Source organism: Glandiceps talaboti, chromosome 23 (genome assembly GCF_964340395.1).
Source record: "Glandiceps talaboti chromosome 23, keGlaTala1.1, whole genome shotgun sequence".
Taxonomy (NCBI): Eukaryota; Metazoa; Hemichordata; class Enteropneusta; family Spengelidae; genus Glandiceps; species Glandiceps talaboti.
The window spans coordinates 2,553,336-2,574,566 of NC_135571.1; the positions used below are offsets into that span (position 1 = coordinate 2,553,336).

A 21,231-nucleotide genomic window follows, 5' to 3' on the forward strand; every position below is an offset into this window, starting at 1 on the left:
AACTATTACGCTCTGCCACTGCGGTATAGAGCACTGTCTTAGCAGATTGATACTCACCGAGTTATATATATATATATATATATATATATATATATATATATATATATATATATATATATATATATATATATCTTATGTCCAGTCACGTGACCTGAAAAAAAATGGTATAGTAAATGGCACTCATAAGTTTATATATATATATATATATATATATATATATATATATATATATATATATATTTACAGCCACGCCATATTTATAACCATATATATCATTGTAAGAGTATACTAACTAATGGCAATGAAGTTCACAAGTAACAGCCCCCTGTAGTGGACAACAATAACAGTTAATTGGACAACAATTGTGTTTCTATTATCTTATTCCTTTGCACGTCAGTGAATGTGGAATACTGTGTTTTATAGGTTATAGATTTATCGTTCCACACATTCGCTTTGAAATCTATAGAATGTAAAATAACCAAACATGTAACTATCAAGTTACATTTTCCAGTAGAGTGATTGAAAAGAAACAATCATGTTTTCATCCCTAAATGCATACATTTTGGTCAATGTTAAACAAAAAACATGACAATAAAATGTACATAAATATTACCAAATCTGAATATGTGCAATTTGGTGTAGCTATTATATTAATTACTGAGAACCATTCATTTTAAATTAAGTTATTGTTATCGCAGCTCCCACAAACCTGTATCTCGAGGCAAACGGAATTAAGATTGTTTATATGACAATGTAAACATAATTGTGAACTGTATAGAGAATATCATATAACATAAGCATTTGCACAAACCTGTGAAAGAGAACTAATAATAATGCTTCATAACTGTATGATCCACCAAATTACGATCATTAGACGTTTTAATAACAATTAGTACCAATCAAACAACTTTAATAACTATCATATTAAAACCAGGAAGATTTGTGTACATTTCAATGTTTATAATCGATTATTACCAATCAAACAATTATAATAACTATCGAATTAAAACCAGGAAGAGGTGTGTACATTTCAATGTTTTTAATTGATTATTACCAATCAAACAATTATAATAACTATCGTATTGAAATCAGGAAAACTAAATTTAATTGTACACTGCAATATTTTGTAACTTAGTACTACCATTCAAATAAACATAATAACCCCGTTTTAATTAAATCCAACAAGAATTGTGTACATTTCCAATACGAAGATGTTATCTTAATCTAAGTGAAGGTCTGTCATTGGTTTACGACACATTGCAATGACCACTGGAAAGTTTGTCGTTAGGGAAGTCTCTTCAGGTGTTGTGTCAACATCTAACACAGACATCATCCTATAAACACAGAAGACAACAAAATAATTTGGAATTAGAAAAAAATCGATATATTTAAAATGGAAAGTATTTTTCGCCGATTTTCTTGGTCTTTTAAACATGCTGTAAAAACCCTCCTCGACTGCAGATTTGATTTACATTTACAACTTTTGGTCAAGATTTGTTTTAGCTGCAAGTAGGATATTTTGTTCATCAAATTACCAAAGACGTATTCACTAAAATGTGATCGATTATTTACAAAAAATACATTAAATCTTTAATTACTGTTCAATATTTTCTGTAGGTAGCGCAGTGATAAGATTAAATATTAAGTGAAATCTTGGTATTCAATATGTCACTATATAAAACTGTACTGGTGTAAATAGACTTAGTCTATTATTAGTCTATCAGATAACAACAATATATTCACTTATTACCAATAATAATTGTACATGTTAACCACTTGCCGATATTATCCATAAACAGTTTCGGAAAAACTGAAATCATAATCGCCGTTGAGGGCTGAACCAAACATCATATTGATTAGATTTATCGTGTATACAGCTGAAAAAATACTTTTACCCACATGTGACGCAATACTGTTCTGTGTGTGCAATACTACGAGTAAGTCATTGTACCTAACAAAGTTCCAGTATCAGCTAATGCAGGTTTAAAGGGCAATTAAAGTATTCTACTAAATGAAGCATATTTTATCATTACTTGTAATCGTCTCAACTCAAAGCTGGTAATATTTATAGATTACATTATTTATCATACTTTTGATTTTTGTTTGATATTTTAAATCGGATTCTTGCAATTTTTAAAAACACGTACCTGGTCCATTATTTTTAAGTTGTTAAATCCTATCTAAGTATGAAGTTGGTTTATAATGTAAATTATTTGGAATCTGTATGGCCACATGAAGAACAAGTATAGGTAAATAAATGAACACCGTGACGTCACTTACTTCTCCTGTATTTCCTCAGATATACGTGTATCTGGATTGTTATCCACGTAGCTTTTGTATCCAGAAGAAGTTTTCCAAAGTCGGATGAAGTCAGAAACTGTTGTATTATAGACTATCGACAAAGTGTAGTCCCTATGAACATAATTAGAATGACCAAGAAAACAAATAACATACGTACAATTTAAAGAGATGAGTATAACATTTATGTAAGATTTTGGTAAACTAGAATAACCAGTCCGGCGTCCTCATCCCCGAGAAATTATAAATACCTGAATTCAAATATTAATATGTCTTTCATTGTCTAGAATTCAACAAAGTTCATATATACAGGTACACATATACCCACAGGATAAGCCTTCCATATACACCAAATAAGACCAAGACAATAACAAGAATCATTTGTTTCTTGTCAGGAGAGTTTGTCTAAAATTGAGCGACAACGCGATTTTTTAAAACTCTTAACAGACCTGTCACCCTTATTATGGCAGCTACTGTTCTTTGTATTTAGTACTTTATAGCAAGTGTGTATGTGGGGTAGATGTCATATGCTTATTCATGATTGACTCTGTAGTTGTCTTCACTGTAGTAGAGAGGGTTATTTTTGTGTTCCTCCACGGATCTGCAGACTACATTGATTGGACAAAACACACACAAAAGAAGACCGACGCGGCGATATGTAAGCGGTGCGCATGCTGACCAAAATTTTGATTTGGCCTAATTGGTGTAGTGTTCATAAATGCTATGCCCACTGAAAGAATAGCTCAAAGTAAAATATACCATTTCCATTTCGTGGCCAGATTGGTTCGTTATTATTTCCGTAACTCATTCGTATTGTGTCAGGTTCCAAGTTAATGAAAAACTTAAGAAAAATAATCAATTTTTCCATTCTGTTGGTAACTTTTTTTGTGATAATTCATCAAATGGTCGACTGGCGAATATACAGCCTATGGTTAGTTAGTGCACACTGGTTCTGTTAGATACAATCACGCAGAAATCAAACATAAATTTACACTAAGTAAGATACCAAGATTCATTGAATATAGTTTCTTGTGATATTTTGTCTAAATGAAATGTACTAATGTGACACTATGCAGACATCAACAGATTGGAGCCTGTGTACCTGCATCTAGGTGGAGTATGTTTAAATGGTTTATTACATTTGGACAAAATGTGACATGAAATTGCGATCTTGCTGTCTTAAAGTGTATGCATTTGCAATTTCCTATTGGTCTCTGTGTGGTTGTATCAAACAGAGCCAGTGATCCGTAACTTGCAATGTGCTGTAGGTATTTTATATATTAGGTATATTGATTCTAATTAACTTGATGCATAATGAGTTCTAGGGGTTCCCTTACCTTTCTTCATCATTGTAAGGTAGCACAATGTCACGATACTCATTTTGTGCCGTCAGAACACAAGGCAGCTGATACTCTACAAACTTTTCATATAGGTAATACTGTTGTGTATAGAATCAGAACAGGGTCATATATTGCATGTCAATGTAAAGTCTGTATAAGATCGGGAATAGGATGGTATGACGTCACGAATTCTTAGAATAGCCACTAGAGGACAAGCCAAATAGGCAATATGTTAATATAGATGAACTTGAACAATCTGGTAATTAATTTTAGTTAAAGGGTACACAGATTCTCCTTTAATCAAGAAACCACCTCTAAGGAGGGTATACCACATTGTTAGGTTTTGACCAGTTATTGAGTCCAACGATGGTTAAAGGATGTATAAAGATCAATTAGACTGATCACAAGTTTTCATGTTGAGATAGACACAATAAAGATAGCACACAAACATCCCTTACATAATGTGTGCTCTGTATTTGTTTTAATGATAACAAAAACAAATACAAATGTAACAAAATGCAGAGCAGACATTATTTAAGAGATATTTGTGTTATTGTTCCAGCCTTTAAATGCCTAATGTCTTCCGCCATCCTTTATATCTAGAGAATTGCGTGTTTCTAGTTCTACAATTATCGTTTTGATCCATTTGAATGTAGAATTGCGAAAAATTCCCTCACAGGCTAAACCCACAAATCATTTCAGATGATACAGACATTCAATAATTTGAGGTTTGTTGACTTTCACCGAATACAATACTGAACTAATAAAATCTAGTGTCTACATGTGTGTTAACTTTATTTTGTCTGTCTCAACATAAAACCTGGTGATCAGTCCCATAAAAATGCCATAATGGTACAGAGTGTAACTAAATGTTCACTCACATCTAAAAGGTCGGATAGTTCTTTCGACTTGTCTCCGCAACTCAATACAGAGGCTTTATATTGATACAAGGCAAGGCATCCACCAGGTTTCAATACTCTGTCAACCTCAGAGAAAAACTTCTGACGATCAGGTAAGAGATGTATGGCCCCTGCCATCGTTACCAGATCCACACTGTCACTGTCAACCGATAGTTCATCAGCAGGAACAGCCCTGCACGACAGAATTTCAGAAAACAAAAACGGGATAGTTCTGTTTAAGTAACAATATATATTTTAGTTATAATTAGAATTTGCATAATTAGTGATTTACAGTAATCAGGCTATATATACAAAGTGCAAGCTTCACGTTCTATTCAATTTGGTACATACATTTATGATGCCTGGGTGCACAAGTATTATATTATATATCGTGTATCGTATATTATATATTGCCATGACTAACATCAAAAGACAACGATTCATCATTGAAGCTATACTCCCAAAAATATAATACCGTAGGAGAGTATGGTCAAGTTCAATGGTACAGGATTTAAGACAAGCTGAGTCCTAAGATGCTGTCTTCTTGGCATCGTTATAATTGAACAACTCTTGAATTTCTTCAAATTACCACCAAATTACGTCTTTCTTATGGATGGCAGAGCTAAGAACCATATATGTATTCATTGTCTCATTTGTTTGTCTTTTACAAGTAAAAAGACTATACCACCGTGAGTCCTTGGACAGTGAAGGTCTTATAAAGAGACTTATGATTAGACACTATTATGGCTAGATAGAACCATCGGAGCTAGTAAGGAAAGAAAATTATGAACATTTACGTTTCGATTTATACATGATATTCCCTATGTTGCCAACCTGTGTATAGATGGAATAGTATACATAAGAATAAGTACAGAATATGTAATGTGGAAAACGACATATGCACATGACTTCTAATTGCTGTTTTTGCAAAATGGTAAAACGTTTTGTAAACAGATTGGTGTCATTCTATTTCATAAGTTAAACCAAACAATGCCGATCAGGATAACCAGACTTTTATGTTGTCTAGAAATACAAGTAGAGAAGTCAACTTCTTCATCAACTTTTTCATCATGTTGGACTTCTACAAAACACTTCCCAGTATTTTTTTGGCAGAAATTAGAATCAGAATAGAACTACAAACTGCAATACTGTAAGTATATGCGTTTTATTTACCATTATAAAACTAAATTGTATTTTTACACATATTTTCTTTCCGAATGTGTACAAATTCAAATTTCTCTTCTGTAAGATTATTTCGAACGAACCAGTTGCAATACTATAACATGTATAACTCCACAGAAGTTAATAAACATGCCTAAAAAACTTAAAAATGATGAAGACCAAACGTTTTGAATTTCTCCCTTTCAAATTACGGCATATATAAGTGATAATTCAAGAGTAGATTAGGCCAAACATCCATCAAATTTGTTGGTCCCATGGTGTGGAACAGTATTCCAGAACACATTAAAGATATCCATTCAAGAAACAGGTTTAAACTCGATTTCAAGGACTACTTGTTGTTAAATTCATAATTTGTCTTTACATTGATCACTATGTATATGTATATATTCTGTTGGTGTATTGGATTTATACTTTTGTATGCGTTTCTTTCTTTCGCTGTGTTTTTGTTTTCATTTTTCTTACTCAGTGTGTTTTTCATGAACTGCGTTTAAAATAGGAACACGTCAAATAACTGATTTTGTAAAAAAAATAATATAAATAGTGTAACGAGGCTGAACTCGATTAGTTGCTTGACCAACTATTTTTCAGTCTTTTTCTCTACAGTACAATGTATATAAAAAACTGCTATGTATTATTATCATTAATTTGAGAATAAATTATTATTATTATTATTGAGAATAAATTATTATTATTATTATTATTATTATTATTATTATTAGTATTATTATAATCAAACAGTGTTAGCAGACAAAACACTTGCAATTCTAGGATTAATTCGTTATTGACAACAATGTCTTCACCTAAAAACAAATGCCTGTGAGTGTTAATTTATAATTCTCTATCTATACCAAATACATTTATAATTAATACATTTTCAAAAGATTTCCAATGGCAACACTGCCACAAAAGCATCATAGTCAAAACAACAGAATTGATGATTGGTTGAGTAATATAATTATGAAGACTGGGTGTAGTGATCTTGATTGGAAGATTTACACCACTAACATTTATCAGGTTTACAACACAGCTGTGACATTCCTTTTTTATCATGCTTGCGATATACTTGTTTCATCATGTATGTGGTGTATCTATTTCATCAGGTCTGTGGCAGGCCTGTTCAGTCAGGCCTGTTGCAGAACTGTTCCATCAAATATATGCTAGGTCTGTTCCAATAGGCCTACGATACGTATGTTGCATTAGTTATATGACAGGCGTGCTGCAAACCGGTTACAAATCAGTCCTGTCACCGGTGGCATTACATTGATGTTACTACCAAGGGCATGCCATGTGAAATACTGTGAACAATGAATTAACAAGTGCACTGACATTTCTGATAATCGTGATTGATAATAAAATTGAGAAAAACGCTACCTGTAAACAATATTTGTTGCTGTCTCCACTTTCTTTGCCTCGTTGATTTGAGATTCACTGATATCACAACCAATAACTTCATCAAAGTAATTACTCAGTATTCTTGTACTGCTTCCAGTTCCACATGCAACATCTAAAGCCATGCATCCTAATGGTCAATATATTAAACGACTTAAATTGTCAACTGTTGAACTACAGTAATCAATTTAAAAAATGAATCAACACATAAAATAACACAAAAAAATGTCTTGAGCTACGTTCCTTGGTTGTGCAATTGAGTCGAATATGTAATTACAATGGTATTTTTGCATAATGTTAAATCATCACAATTTCTTCAATATGTAATATTCAAGGCCGTGATTCTGAATGAAGGGAGTACTGTACACTGTACCACGAAATTTGAATATGTTTCTCCAAAATATTGGTTTAGTGTTTCTTTATTCGTCGCCAGTCGACAATTTACATTTTGTTTAAGTAAACATTAGGAATTACATTACCCCTTTTGTTGTTTATTCTGCAAAAGGCTAAGATCTTCTCCACCAAACCATCCGGATAAGATGGACAATAAAGCGCATAATCTTGAGACATTTGTGTGGATTTAAAGAAACCACTCATATCAAGGTCAACCGATGCCATTCTTGGAGGAGCGTTTGTTGTCGTTAGCTACATTTGCAGACAGAAAGTATAAAAAATAGACAAATAAAGATGTTGAATTATCAACATAGCCCTGCTTGTATTTATCGCCTAAAAGGGGAAGGGTGCGAATACAATATGTGTATTTTTCTTTCCATCGATGTCCAGCCATATCTGTAGATGCCTGACAGATTTCTATAAAATTTGGTACAATGACGACATACTATAGCGACGACGGCCTTTTCATTTTCTTTTAGGGCAAATAACTTGATTTTATCATCTTATAACCAAATTTCATGCATAATTAAGTGTCTACTCCTATATTATAGGAAGCAATCTTTAAAACCACACTAGCTACAACTTGATTAACCAAATGATATATACTAATATTGGTCAATTACTTTTAAAAATACACTGTATCTGTTAACTAGTGGTCAATGTCATCTGTAGGTAGTGTAGTGACAAGTAGAAATCAAAGAACTAAAAACGATACCAACAGACTTTGTAGAATATGCCTGCCTTGTCATGGGTGATGTATTTGCCAAATTATCTGGAATTTGAAGTGTGCATTCTATAGATATAGCTTAATTACCCAGATATGTATTATGCAAATTACTCATTAAAAATAAACACTATGACAACAGCCTCTACGTAACATGTGTGCTTAAAATGGCTGATGTATGTACACAATGTTGTGGAATTTGAAATGTACATTCTTTAGATATGCCTTAATTACTGAAATAAATCATTTATGCAAATTAATCATTAAAACTATATACTACATCAGCATACTATATACGACATATGTGCTTTTGATGAACAATTGTGCCAAATTATTTTGAATCCTTGAGATATAGGCTAATTACTAAAACCCATCAATTAAGCAAATGACTGATTAATTTCCATTGGATGTGTACAAAATCTAATCATTTCTTGTGCTTAGCATTTGAAAGATGTGTAGCAAGTTTCATTATAATAAAGCAGTAGTTTTTTGATATCGTGATCACAGACAGAGAGAAACACATACACAGACAGACATACAGACAGACAGACACAAGCACACACCGACACAAGCACACATACTCATGGACACACACTGACACGCACATACATACGAAACATAGCAAAACCTCCCCTTACTAGAGGTAAAAATGATACCTTTGTCAACTATGTGAAAGCAACGGTCAGGTATACGTGCAGATAGCGAGGCAGTGGTTCTAATCAATATACCATGAAGACTGACATCAGCAACTACCTCGGCCACTTCACAAATTAGAGCTATACAGTGTCTGATTCATTGAAATACACAATATCGAATAGAATATAATAATTCGGATAAAGTTAGTCTTACCCCTTAGCTACACAATAACTGTATCTGCTCAAACCCTGTGTGCAAGAAAATGGTGTTTTGTCAGTGTTATCATCACGTGATTCAAAGATATGGCGTGATGACCATGTGACCGTTTTAGCAAATCAATATAGACCGTTTTAATCACAAAGCGTTACTTATATTGTAATATGCATTAGTGTCTATAAAATAAGTTGAAAATTGACAGATTATAAATACATTTTCGAAACTTGAGATTTTCCAGTCAGAATGTGTGATATCATGTCTGAAAACGTTGCCATATTGTCATACTCTCTACTAGTGTTATTTTGCTGCTCAACTTACAGATAAGGTTCAGTTGATCAAAGTGCGGGTCACGAGGTTAGGGTTGTTTGACAGACGAGCAAAATATGTTGATGATAAACAGTAGTTTTTGCAGGACAGTTTGCTGGTCACAAAATCTGATGTTTTTTTCGTATATTACATTGTATTTGTGCGAATCTATAAAGTGTGAAGTGTAGACACGAATTTCCGACGATCTTGTTACATTTTATAGAGACTAACGCATATTGCAGTGGTCCATATTGATTTTCTAAAACGGTCACATGGTCATCACGCCATATGTTTGAGTCACATGATGATAACACTGGTGACAAAACACCATTTGCTTGCACACAGGGTTTGAGCAGATACAGTTATTGTGTAGATAAGAGGTAAGACTAACTATATCCGAATTATTATATTCTTTTCGATATTGTGTATTTCAATGAACCAGACACGATATAGCTCTAATTTGTGCAATGTCCATGGTAGTTGCTTATTTAAGACTTCTTTGTATATTGACTAGAATCACTATCTCACTGTCTGCCATAGTCTGCCGTTGCTTTCGCATAGTTGACAAAGGCATCATATTTACGTCCAGTAAGGGAAGGTTTTGTTATATTTATGTATGTATGTGCATGTCAGTGTGTGTCCGTGTGTATATGTGCTTATGTGTGTGTGTGTGTGTGTGTGTGTGTGTGTGTGTGTGTGTATGTGTGTGCGTGTCTGTACCCTATAGCGTTATGTACACGACCGTGTATACTGATATGCCCCATCTAGAAATGGAGTGACAGGCGTACTTTGTTAGTCATACCATGAAGATATATCTGATAGTCCCTTTCTTTACACAATGCTAGGCAAGGGTAGTTATATATGGATAAACGGCTCCTCGATCACTGTGATTGGGGAATTTGAGCTTTTCTTTATACAGTTTAGCATATATCCTGCATTTTTACGATGTCACAAATGTGTTGTAAGTAGACAATAAAAACTCGAGGTCACAGACCTACAAGTAAGAATTAATAACGTGTCTGATTCTGTGTGTTTTCCCATCATGCGTGTCTTCTCAAGAAAAGTATTCGTCTCTATCGTTAGATTAGATAATTACGTGTATGATTAAAGTGCTTGAACTACATCCAACATTCTTCTTTAGTCAAGAATCTCAAAAAAGAAAACCGCAGCACTAAATAATTGTCTCAACTAGAACAAGTTTCAGATGAGGTAGGATTTACATTCTTGACATGTCAGTGGTCGTTATGTTCTTTATTTGATTTGGTGACATGCTGAGTAGCCCTATGTCATCAGACACATCTAGATATACAAGACTTCCATCAATTGCAATCCGGGCATGCTGTTAAACAAATGTGCTATCTATTTTAGAGTTTTGTCTGCAAACATCAGAGAAACAAGAAAGTTATTCATTCAAAAGTCAAGAAAACAATGCTGGACCAAAACACGCAATAAGCTTAGGTTTTATTACAATAATTAATAACACTGGTGGCTTAATGAACAACAAGTTAAAAGAGGAGCAACCTGGATGTCGATTGAAATAGCTAAACAATACTGTTTTGACGACTTGCGGGTGAATAGTCATAGTGCATTCAATGTCTGAATTAGTAAGTAGTGGTTGTATAATTGTTCATAATTTGAAGAAGACAGTAGTTTTATGGCCTCTTTGTGTGTACATGAAATGCCAGGGGAATTTGAGATTTGACAGATTGCATTCGTCAAAGCTTCAATGTCGTAGTTGCATTGCACACTGTATCTTAAAGTTGTAATATGGCATGACATATATAGATCGACTGGACAAATTAAGATTCTGAAGATTCTGACTGACGATAGAAGGTAAACTGGGAAAGTCGTCAGTATATTCAAATTTATATACTAATTTAATACACTTTTACTTTGTGTTTGTGTCTGTCTAACGTTTATTTTAATGTGACATTACACTAACGTTTGTTTTAATGTGACATTACACTAACGTTTGTTTTAATGTGACATTACACTAACGTTTGTTTTAATGTGACGTTACACTAACGTTTGTTTTAATGTGACGTTACACTAACGTTTGTTTTAATGTGACATTACACTAACGTTTGTTTTAATGTGACATTACACTAACGTTTGTTTTAATGTGACATTACACTAACGTTTGTTTTAATGTGACATTACACTAACGTTTGTTTTAATGTGACATTACACTAACGTTTGTTTTAATGTGACGTTACACTAACGTTTGTTTTAATGTGACGTTACACTAACGTTTGTTTTAATGTGATGTTACACTAACGTTTGTTTTAATGTGACGTTACACTAACGTTTGTTTTAATGTGACGTTACAGGAAGCATTATTGATATTAGGTCACACCCATAAATCAAAACTGAGTAAGCGACGGTATTTTTTTAATATATCCATCACGTATACATCAAACATGTACAGACTGTACATAATCAAAATATATTTAATTTGATTTCTATAATTTGAAACCAAGTAGAGCATACCAAACGTTCTAAACAGTAACTTGAGTTACAAAAACCGTTAGTTGTGACACTATTTTGTTGAGAAAGAACATATCAGGAAGTATTCATGTGTTTGACCAATGACGTGCGCGTGTATATATGGCACGCATACAATACTTGGAATCCGATCACTTGATCACTTGTTATTCGATCTTTGTTACACGCAAGCAAGTACATGTTCAAGAATTATATTCCAAGAGTCCCGAAGCCGCCCAACACCTTAAAACTAACCCTAACCCTAACCCCATCCCATCCCATCCCAAACTCTCCAGGATGTTTCCTTGAGATTTATAATTGAACTTTAATTCAGCATTGAATTTGTCGTTAAAAGGAAGCTATTTATGTAGTATCAGAGCATCATTCTACATGTGTTATAGGATAAACTTTGTTTAAGCCTGCACTTCTTCGTTATCAACCAGACATGCTTCCATATTTTCGGTAACTGTAGTATCCGAATAACTTGGTGGTGGAGAGATTTGTTTGTCCTCTGAACCACTGGCTCCTGCTTGTCCTTGGACAGTGGACTGGTGTTGTTGTCCTTGGGTTATGTTCCCTTGAACAGATTGTGGCCACGCTTGGGATTGCATCGATATCGGCTGTGGTGGTGGCTGAGTTACTGGTGACACTGTGATCGGATGTTGTTGTGGAACTATCTGTTGCTGTGGATACATCTGAGGACATGCAATTGGCTGCATCTGACCATGGAACTGATTGGTGACGAGTTGGTGTTGTCCTGGCTTCGTCTGCACCATCTGTCGTGGAAGGGATGGTAGACCACCTATGCCAAATAGATCGAGGGTGGTAAAAGATCAAATTGAATGAAATCAAAACGTTGTTCTCTCTTAAACTTGGTTAATGAAAAGAAATACTTTTATGCAAAACATGCAACATTGTATTATATCACATTCTTATTATAATTTTGGGTGTTAAGGTGTAATTAATATGTGATAAAAACTATGAACAGTGTCAATGATCTCTAAAACATTTTGTAGGTGATAAATGACATGTAACCGTACTTTGTCCTTGAGTTCCTAAAGCTACTCCTGGTGGTGGTATTGGCATGCTTGTTGGAACCATTTCAACAGATGCCATGGGGATCTGCTGTTGTTGCTGATTTGACACATAATATAAGTTGATGTCTCGTCTTTGTCCACAACAAACTGCTCGACAACAGAATGCCGACGTGATGATAGCAATAACAGTTTCAGCGAAGGCAGTTATTGCAAGCAGTGAGTTTACTGCGATTTGTCCATCCTGAAGACAAAATAAAGATAAAATTGATTGATGTTATGTATACTATTAGTGATTAGTTGATTACCCATCACACTCAATGGAATTCACGGATTACGCCTTGAGAGGTCTTCCTATGACAAGTTCAATCGATCACTTCTTCCATAACACATCTCAACATAGAATCAAAATTAACACCATAGAGAATATTATATGTCACGTATGTTGGACCACCCGTTATGTATTGTTTTCAATGGAGATAGTGATGATAACGTAGTGCTCCGTATATTATGGTATTGACCGAAATCAACCCGGAACCCTTTTTTCATATTGACTGAAATCAACCCGGAACTATTTTGACATGCAGAAACAAAATGCACATTTCTGTACATCAAATCAACATTCAATGTGAGGAATACACATTTATACATGTACATGAGTACACATACTCACGCTACTAAAATGGCGTGAAAATTACTACTTTGCGACAATGCCAGTTCTATATATTCGTATAAACTTTTGTAACACGTGTAATGTCATTGCTGGGGGTCGTCGCACTATGCGACAGTTCACGCTGCTTGAAGCACATGATTTTCGGAAGAACAGTAAACTTTTCAAAATAACTGCTCCCATGGCGAATACATCATTTCACATACAATATCATACAATCCATTTTGATGTCAACACTGCAATCGTTAACATGTGTTATCTACAAACTCGGCGTTCTGAAGTAATCCTGAATGATGGCGATCAAAATGACTAACGTGCAACTTTGTTTGGAACATTATGCAAATGAGTTGACCAAGCAACCATGAGTTCAAAAATAGTACTCTGGTGCTATTTAGCATTAAATGTAAAATCTTGACAAATCGCAGTTCTAGTACAAAATTCAGCTTTATTCTTCTTTAAAAGTTCCCGACATGAAATTCCTTGGATGAAAATGAATTCCCAGGTGACATATAATGAAAAAATTATCGCCTTGATATTGGATTATATGCCCTTCCGGGTGCAAGAATTCAATCAGCACTCTGCTACGCATCGTGATGATCACATCCTTACACCTCAGGCATATAATCCAATATCAAGGCAATAATATATAAAATCTTACCATATTTGGGCATATGTAACTATAGGCGTCATAGTAACAATCTAGACTATCATAATCGTACCAGTATTCTGAGTCAGTAATTGCAGCACCAATTGCCATACCTAGCAGTACAGTTCCACTTAATGATGCAGATATAATTGATAAAACCATAGACGTGATGATCTGAAAGAATAACAATTAAGAATTTGACATATATCTCATTATACCATGCATGAGCTAACCTTAACAATATATACTGTGGTAGTTCTACGTCACGACAACACGTGTCTACGTCATTCGTTCTGTTGTCAAAACGCTTTTAATTGCCATAACTTCCCTGATTTAAACAAATTACGGGCGATGGTATATAATTACATATTTCTCTAATATTCTTCTTTACTCAGCTGGACTCGAAGTGACAAGGGCCCCTTAGAGCACTCGCATTTTCCTTGGCTGAAGGAAGAAAATAATTGGGGAATAATATGTAATTGACAAACCAATATCAATACAGCAATCTTTAAATTGGAGACGTTAAAATAAATACAATAGACTACAGTATATTTGTAACTGCACCTTTGATGGTTGTTGGCCTTCTTCATATGCACACTGTATCACACTTGTAGAACAAATCTAATCTGACATTGTGATTCAAATTGTTTTTAAAACCAGTCAGGACATGGGAATACATCCATCGTATTTGTATAACAGCAACACAAAAAAACACAGTGAAAACCCTTCATTAGGGAGCCTTCAGTATTTACAAATTGGGAATGTCTGCGGGAATGGGGAGGGGGGCGTCATCGAGAATTGGTTCTTAGAAGAGGGCAATATTTTAGTTAAAATGGGATAAAGGGAGGGTCGCAAATTTACTTTGACTCATTATATTGTCTAATTTTGTATTTTGATGAATTTGGTATCCCACTGGTGCCACATTGGTTAGGGTTAAGGTTAAGTTTAGTGCTAGCGTTGGATACTGTAATATCAGATCGTTGCTGACAACCATGTGGTGAAATAATTGTCAGGTGTGATGTGATGGGAGAAGTTACAATGGGTCTCATAGGTGTACAATGGGAACAGTTGGCTAGTTATAAGGATTATATTTCGGAAATGTTCACCTTGGTGCTATCAATATTCAGAATGCCCATCTAGTGTTGGGGAGTTAATTTGTTGGCCTTCAGCTCAGCCAGTGAAATCTAAACACAGGTTGTAAGGCATCAATTCGTAAGACTTCATACAATTCATCACTCCAGTTCATAGGGATGGAAGTAAGGCTTTCAAACCATCCATTCAGTTATTAGTGTCCACTATCACGCATGACAATTTAAGCAATCTGTTTGAAATATTTAAACGACGGAGGTCATGTTTTAGATAAAGGAAATTCAAGGGTCTTATTTCAACAGGACGGAATCGGGAAGAGTCGCACTTTATATAACAGCCCGGACCTGATTTTCGCTGACCCTCCCCTTGTAATTACTGAATACTCTCGTGTTAATATACTTCCCAATGATTACAAAAAATAAACAAAAAGGACTTACGTAACAATTGGTTTTCTTAACAGATGACACAACTCCAAAGCATCCAGTCACAATGAACTGTTAAGACAATACAGGTGTGGAATATTTGATAAGAAACAATTCAGTTACTATGTATACATATTGTCTTTTAAAAACTATACATGCTAAACTGATGATATTGATAACTGACATCATATCAAAATAAATGTGAGAGATTTCTCTATGATAATAAGTGCCTTATAATAAGTGCCTTCATTTACTGCATTTATATCTGGTGCAAGTGATCATTAGATCATTATTGAAATTTAAGCATTTGGTTGTAGACTCTGCCGGCGCCTATGTTTGTAAAGAATTATTACGCCATCAGTAACTGCGCATGCTCCCTTTCCAAACCTAATCCACTTCCGGTAAGGACACATATACAAAAATGTAATTCTTACCAAGGCTCCACACCATAGTCCAGTCCCAGGATATGATAAAATTGATCTAAGTCCAATCGCAACTGATCCCAAAATTATGGCAAATACACCACATATCATTTGACAAATGCCAAGGGCAAGTGCTGTTTTATGAGCAAATCCCTGTCGTACAGCAGGTTTGGCATTAGACTGGTTGACAACTGGTTGCAGAATGACTTGCTGGTGTTGCATGTTGAAGCTGTTTAATGAAGACATAGGTACGTTAACATGGAAATATTTTTGATGTTGTGTATCAATTATATTGTTATTTATCAAACGGTTCCACAAACATAAAAAATAGTTCTTAAGTATCAGAACTTTTGACATTGAGGCCATTCCAAGTAAAAAATGTCATCTCAGTATCAATACTTCTGTAAAAGGTGTTACATGTATCAATTTTTAGGTGATTCCTTTGTGATGAGGCCTTTGGTTTACACGCACACACAAGTACACACTCTGAGCTAGTAGAGAGGTTTAGATGTTCGTAGTTACGTGTTATATTCGTGTAGCGTCATAATCACGTGATTTGAAGCAACCCACGCGTACGTTCTGTAACAGGCGATGCTATGTCAATGCATAAACAGATGTCGGGGATTAGAAACAAAAGCTAAGGTCCAATTAGGAAGGATACTCATATTTTGTGTGTGTTTAGTATGAGAATTAATTTTTTAAATTCTACATTGAACTATTGATCTCACGACTAAAGGTAGACATGAATCAGTGGTGGGAGTGGCAGAGAAGGTGGAAAGTGTCCTAGAGGTTGACATGACTAAATAACGCCCATAAATAAATGACACAAATGTAAATATGGGAAGGCCAAGAGGTCAGTTTTTTTACATTTGTTTTGAACATTTTGAATGCGATGTCTGCAGTTTATGATTGAATAATTGATAGTATATGTATATTGATATAGTGAACACTTCCATATCAAGGAGTCTGAACTTTTTTGTCTTCAGGTTTAAAAATGCTAGAACAACAAGTGCCGCCAATGACGCACCGACCAGTTACCGACCAGTTCAACCACCAATGTGAACCTAAAGCATCACTTTTGTCCACTGCTTTTCCGCAAATCACACTAGGTGTAATTTCCATAATTCTTGGATCAGTTGAAATTGAATCTCAGTTATATCCGTCTAAAGGTGAAATTGCTATATGGTGTGGAATCTTGGTAAGAATTTCATTTGCGTAGTATGGTTTTTTTTAAATACTAGAAGTCAATAAGATTCAGGAATGGCTCAGAGACATGTGGTGGAATATCTCTTTACAGAAAATAAACACAGCGAAGTATCTCGATCCTCAATGTTATAGTATGATTTGAGCTTATCACGTTTTCAAAAATGAATATGTTTATTTGCCTGCAAATTTATAAACATTTTCACAAATGTATCTTTGTAACAGTTCATTTTGACCGGTTCCGTTGGCGCTGTATCAGCTCTGAAGAAAACTAATTGTTATGTAAGTATTTTTGTTTCAAATTTGTTTTTTTTAGTGAAAAGTACTTTTATCATATATTTAAAATGGGTATCATAGTCTAATGTTCAAAGGTGAAGTTTATGAATATAAACTAATGTTACCATACCTATTTCAAATGAAGAATACACAATCCGATTTAGATTCACTGGTATAGGTTATACAAGTTTTTCAGTCATTCTAAGGGTTGGACGTACATATAGTTGTTGCCTGTTTATCGGTGGGTCGGTGTGAAAATCACTCCTGAAGGATTACATGTACTTTTGTGTCCATTTGAACAGTCATTTTTATTTAATATTTATAGCACTCTCCCACCATGTGCTCAAAGTGCTTTACCATATTACCCCTGGAATGGATCTGTAGCGGTACAACGGCCCTTTATACTTCTTCAACTCTCTGGGAAGCATACACACCATTGCAGCCTCTATAAACGCATACAATTAAAGCATGTACATTGTATCCTACCCGGCCCTAATCAAACAGTTGTGTTGAATGGGCCGGGGCACAATCGGGGTTCAAATCTTGATCAAGGACTTTAGCCGTTCAGAAACAAACAGCAGTGATGGGGCTCCGAACCTGTAAACTGTATTAGTTTTCATGTCTAGATCTGCCACTCTGACCATTCGACTATCATGACTCCGCTGTACTATATTATTGTGGCACAAGCTGTGTTTGTTAACTGTTTAAGGAAGTGAAAATATTTACAGACAACCTTGATTAAGCAATTTTAGTATAATATTAATGTTGATGAATACCTTCTATGAAATTAAAATTGTTTTATGGCATTGTTGACGGCATAGTAGGGATGTTCTCGATATTCTGTCTGCATATCTAGAAATTACGTTTGTGAGTTACATCTCATATCAGCTTTGAGTTTGCTCAATTGTATATGTTTCTTAAGTATATTTCAGTAAGTAGTACAGTAAGTACATTTTACATTTACAGCAAAAATCATTTCTCAAATGAATAAACTCAGCTTGTATCCTTCAAAATACTGCAGCATCAAGCAATGTGTAGAATCTGATTATCATATTTTTTCAAATATGTTTTTTGTTTTCTCTTCAGATTATAACATATATGCTATTATCAATATTATCTGCAACAATGAGTGGAACCATACTTCTGCGAATTGAAAACGATGCTGTAAGTTACAACTCCGACCCAACCCCAATTACGAATATGAAGACTCCTACACAAGCAGGGCACCCTACACTAGCTGGACACAATATTCTGTTCAGTCTCCAAACACAGCAAGATTGTAATATAATTTCACAAGAAACTGTATTCGTATTGGTTTCTATGTGGTTTTATCAAGCAGAGCCAGTGAAAACTTGAATGATATGGCAGTATATTGTTGTATTCACAACATCTACCTGCTAAAACCCATTATGCAATAATATGAAATGATTATAGTGTTTGACGGCAGCCAAGACTTTTGGGTTGCAGAAGGGTTGGCCGCAATTTGTCATGGATTATTTTGGTATACAACTGTACAGTAATACCACTCTTTAACTTTCTTTTGGTTTTTAGTATTTTTTCTTCCTTGAGGAAGAGATATATTTATGGGTGGAAGTCTGTGTGTCTGTGGGTCTGTGTGTATGTGTGTGTGTCTGTCTGTCTGTCTCTGTCTGTCTGTCTGTCTGTCTGTCTGTCTGTCTGTCTGTCTGTCTGTCTGTCTGTGTCATCGTTTTCGCCATAACGGCCTGCTCAATTCAAAGGAAATTTTGAAGACGTATTCCATAGGGTAATGGCAAGACATTGTTAGGTTTTGATAAAAATCCCGTGGAAATTAATGAGCCATTTACATAATTAATGATTTTCGGTAATTAGGCTATATCTCAAGAATGCACGCTTTAGATTCATTATAAGTTGGTACAACATTTGCGATACCAAAGCGCCCCTGTCCTGAAAATATTACTAATGTAGCTTTAATTTTAATAAGTTATTGGCATATTTTTGATTGGCCACAAAAAAGAAAAAAAATAGTTTCTCGTCAGAAAATGTCATCTAAAGTGGTGCGACTTTATCACCATTTTCTAAAACACGACTGGCTCAATTCAAACGAAATTTATTGCATGTGTTCTGTAGGGTAGTGACAAGAACTGATTAGGTTTCGGTAAACATCCCAAGAATATTAACGATAAATTTACATAATTAATGGTTTTCGGTAATTAGGCTATATCTCAAGAATGCACACTTAAAATTCAATATAATTTGATACATACATTTGCGATACCAAAGCACACTTGTCCTGAAAATATTATTGATGTAGCTTTTATTTAGTTTCAATAAATTATTCGCATATTTTTGTAGGCCACTAAAAGGAAGAAAATAGTTTCTCGTCAGGAAATGTTGTCTAAAGTGGTACAACGATGCGCTTTTTTTTGTACATTCTCAACAAATGTCACAGTACATGTTGTGGTTGGCCAGAAGATCACTAACAGCAATGAGAAAATAGCAATCAATGAGAAAAAATAACTTATTACATATGTTCTGTTGTATTCCAACAATTGTCTGTAGGAACGACAATCTTTGCCCTTACGGACGACATTCAGTTTACATCTGGTGCTTGATAGGTTACTTAGTTTCCTAATAATGTAGTATAAAGTAAAAGTTGATCCCCTTAAAAAGCTCACCTTTTAATAATGAAATGTCATTATATACGGGGAAGTTTTAGTTTTACTGTTCCTACAGGCCTGTATGGTGAATCGAAGAGACTGGACATAGTTTGATATATGTTTCGATTTTAATTTGTAGGATGGACCAATCGCAGTGGATACACTTCTTACAATAACTGCCTTTATTGAGACTGTTGTTGCTTTCATCACATCAGTACTATGTTGTAGAACAGTCTGTTGTGGACGAAGACATCAGGACGTCGCCATGTCTTATAGGCCAAATCAACAACAGCAGGTTTCCATAGCAACTATCGCAATGACGCGAAACAATATGCAACTGTCACCAGCAGGACTGTCCTTAGAAGCTCAAGGGCAAAGTACGTTTGTGTGTCATTTATCACCAAAAGGTGTTTTCGAGATAAGTGTTCATCGTTTTTATAAAATATTTATTACAAACATACTACTCTTGTGATCTATATATTGAAAGGGTCACATGATCTGTTGAATATCAATGCCATTTCATTTTCTTAACCCTTACTTTATTTAGTACAGAATTTTGCTTGGATTCATATTTGTTTTAATTTTACCATATTTGAACTATTTGATACAGATGATCTACCATATCCACCACGACAGATATTGAGACCAACACTTCAGCAAGTCACTGTCAATCAGTCACATGGTCAGATGCAACAAACTGCAGGTGCTCAGTTGTATCCACGGCAACTGTTGTCAAACATGGTGGTACCAGTAACTGAGCCAAATGCACCATCGCAACCAATGCCCCAAACCCAGCAACAACCTAACCAAGGGAACAGATTTCAGGGACATCCTGTCCAACTCACTATCCAAGGAGAAGGAGCCTATGGCTTAGATGACAATGGAATCTCCCCACCACCAAGCTATTCGGAGGCTATGGCTACTGTTCATACATACATGCATACAAATGTATGACAAAACCTC

The 21,231-nt window shown here is 34.8% G+C and overlaps 2 protein-coding genes across 2 annotated transcripts; one reads left to right on the forward strand and one right to left on the reverse strand.

Annotated features, from left to right (window-relative positions):
• Nucleotides 1–1,219: 1,219 nt before the first annotated feature.
• On the reverse strand, nt 1,220–7,726 carry LOC144453140 (putative methyltransferase DDB_G0268948). The gene is made up of 6 exons (XM_078144418.1): nt 7,588–7,726; nt 7,091–7,238; nt 4,520–4,730; nt 3,636–3,736; nt 2,281–2,412; nt 1,220–1,334 (listed from the first exon to the last, which is right to left on the reverse strand). Exons 1-6 carry the CDS (start codon nt 7,724–7,726, stop codon nt 1,220–1,222), a joined length of 846 nt encoding a protein of 281 aa, XP_078000544.1.
• A 1,996-nt stretch (nt 7,727–9,722) lies between these two features.
• On the forward strand, nt 9,723–21,231 carry LOC144453070 (uncharacterized). Its single transcript, XM_078144343.1, has 3 exons — nt 9,723–9,763; nt 20,408–20,645; nt 20,879–21,231. Exons 2-3 carry the CDS (start codon nt 20,534–20,536, stop codon nt 21,220–21,222), a joined length of 456 nt encoding a protein of 151 aa, XP_078000469.1. The 5' UTR covers nt 9,723–9,763; nt 20,408–20,533; the 3' UTR covers nt 21,223–21,231.

Bases quoted from the DNA above. Each gene is read 5' to 3' on its own strand.
- LOC144453070 (XM_078144343.1), top strand. From the start codon at position 20,534: ATGTCTTATAGGCCAAATCAACAACAGCAGGTTTCCATAGCAACTATC. The intron at 20,646-20,878 runs GTACGTTTGTGT...TATTTGATACAG, and splicing joins CTTAGAAGCTCAAGGGCAAA to ATGATCTACCATATCCACCA.
- LOC144453140 (XM_078144418.1), bottom strand. From the start codon at position 7,726: ATGGCATCGGTTGACCTTGATATGAGTGGTTTCTTTAAATCCACACAA. The intron at 3,737-4,519 runs GTGAGTGAACAT...TATACACAACAG, and splicing joins AACTATCCGACCTTTTAGAT to TATTACCTATATGAAAAGTT. The intron at 1,335-2,280 runs GTAAGTGACGTC...CTGTGTTTATAG, and splicing joins TCTGAGGAAATACAGGAGAA to GATGATGTCTGTGTTAGATG.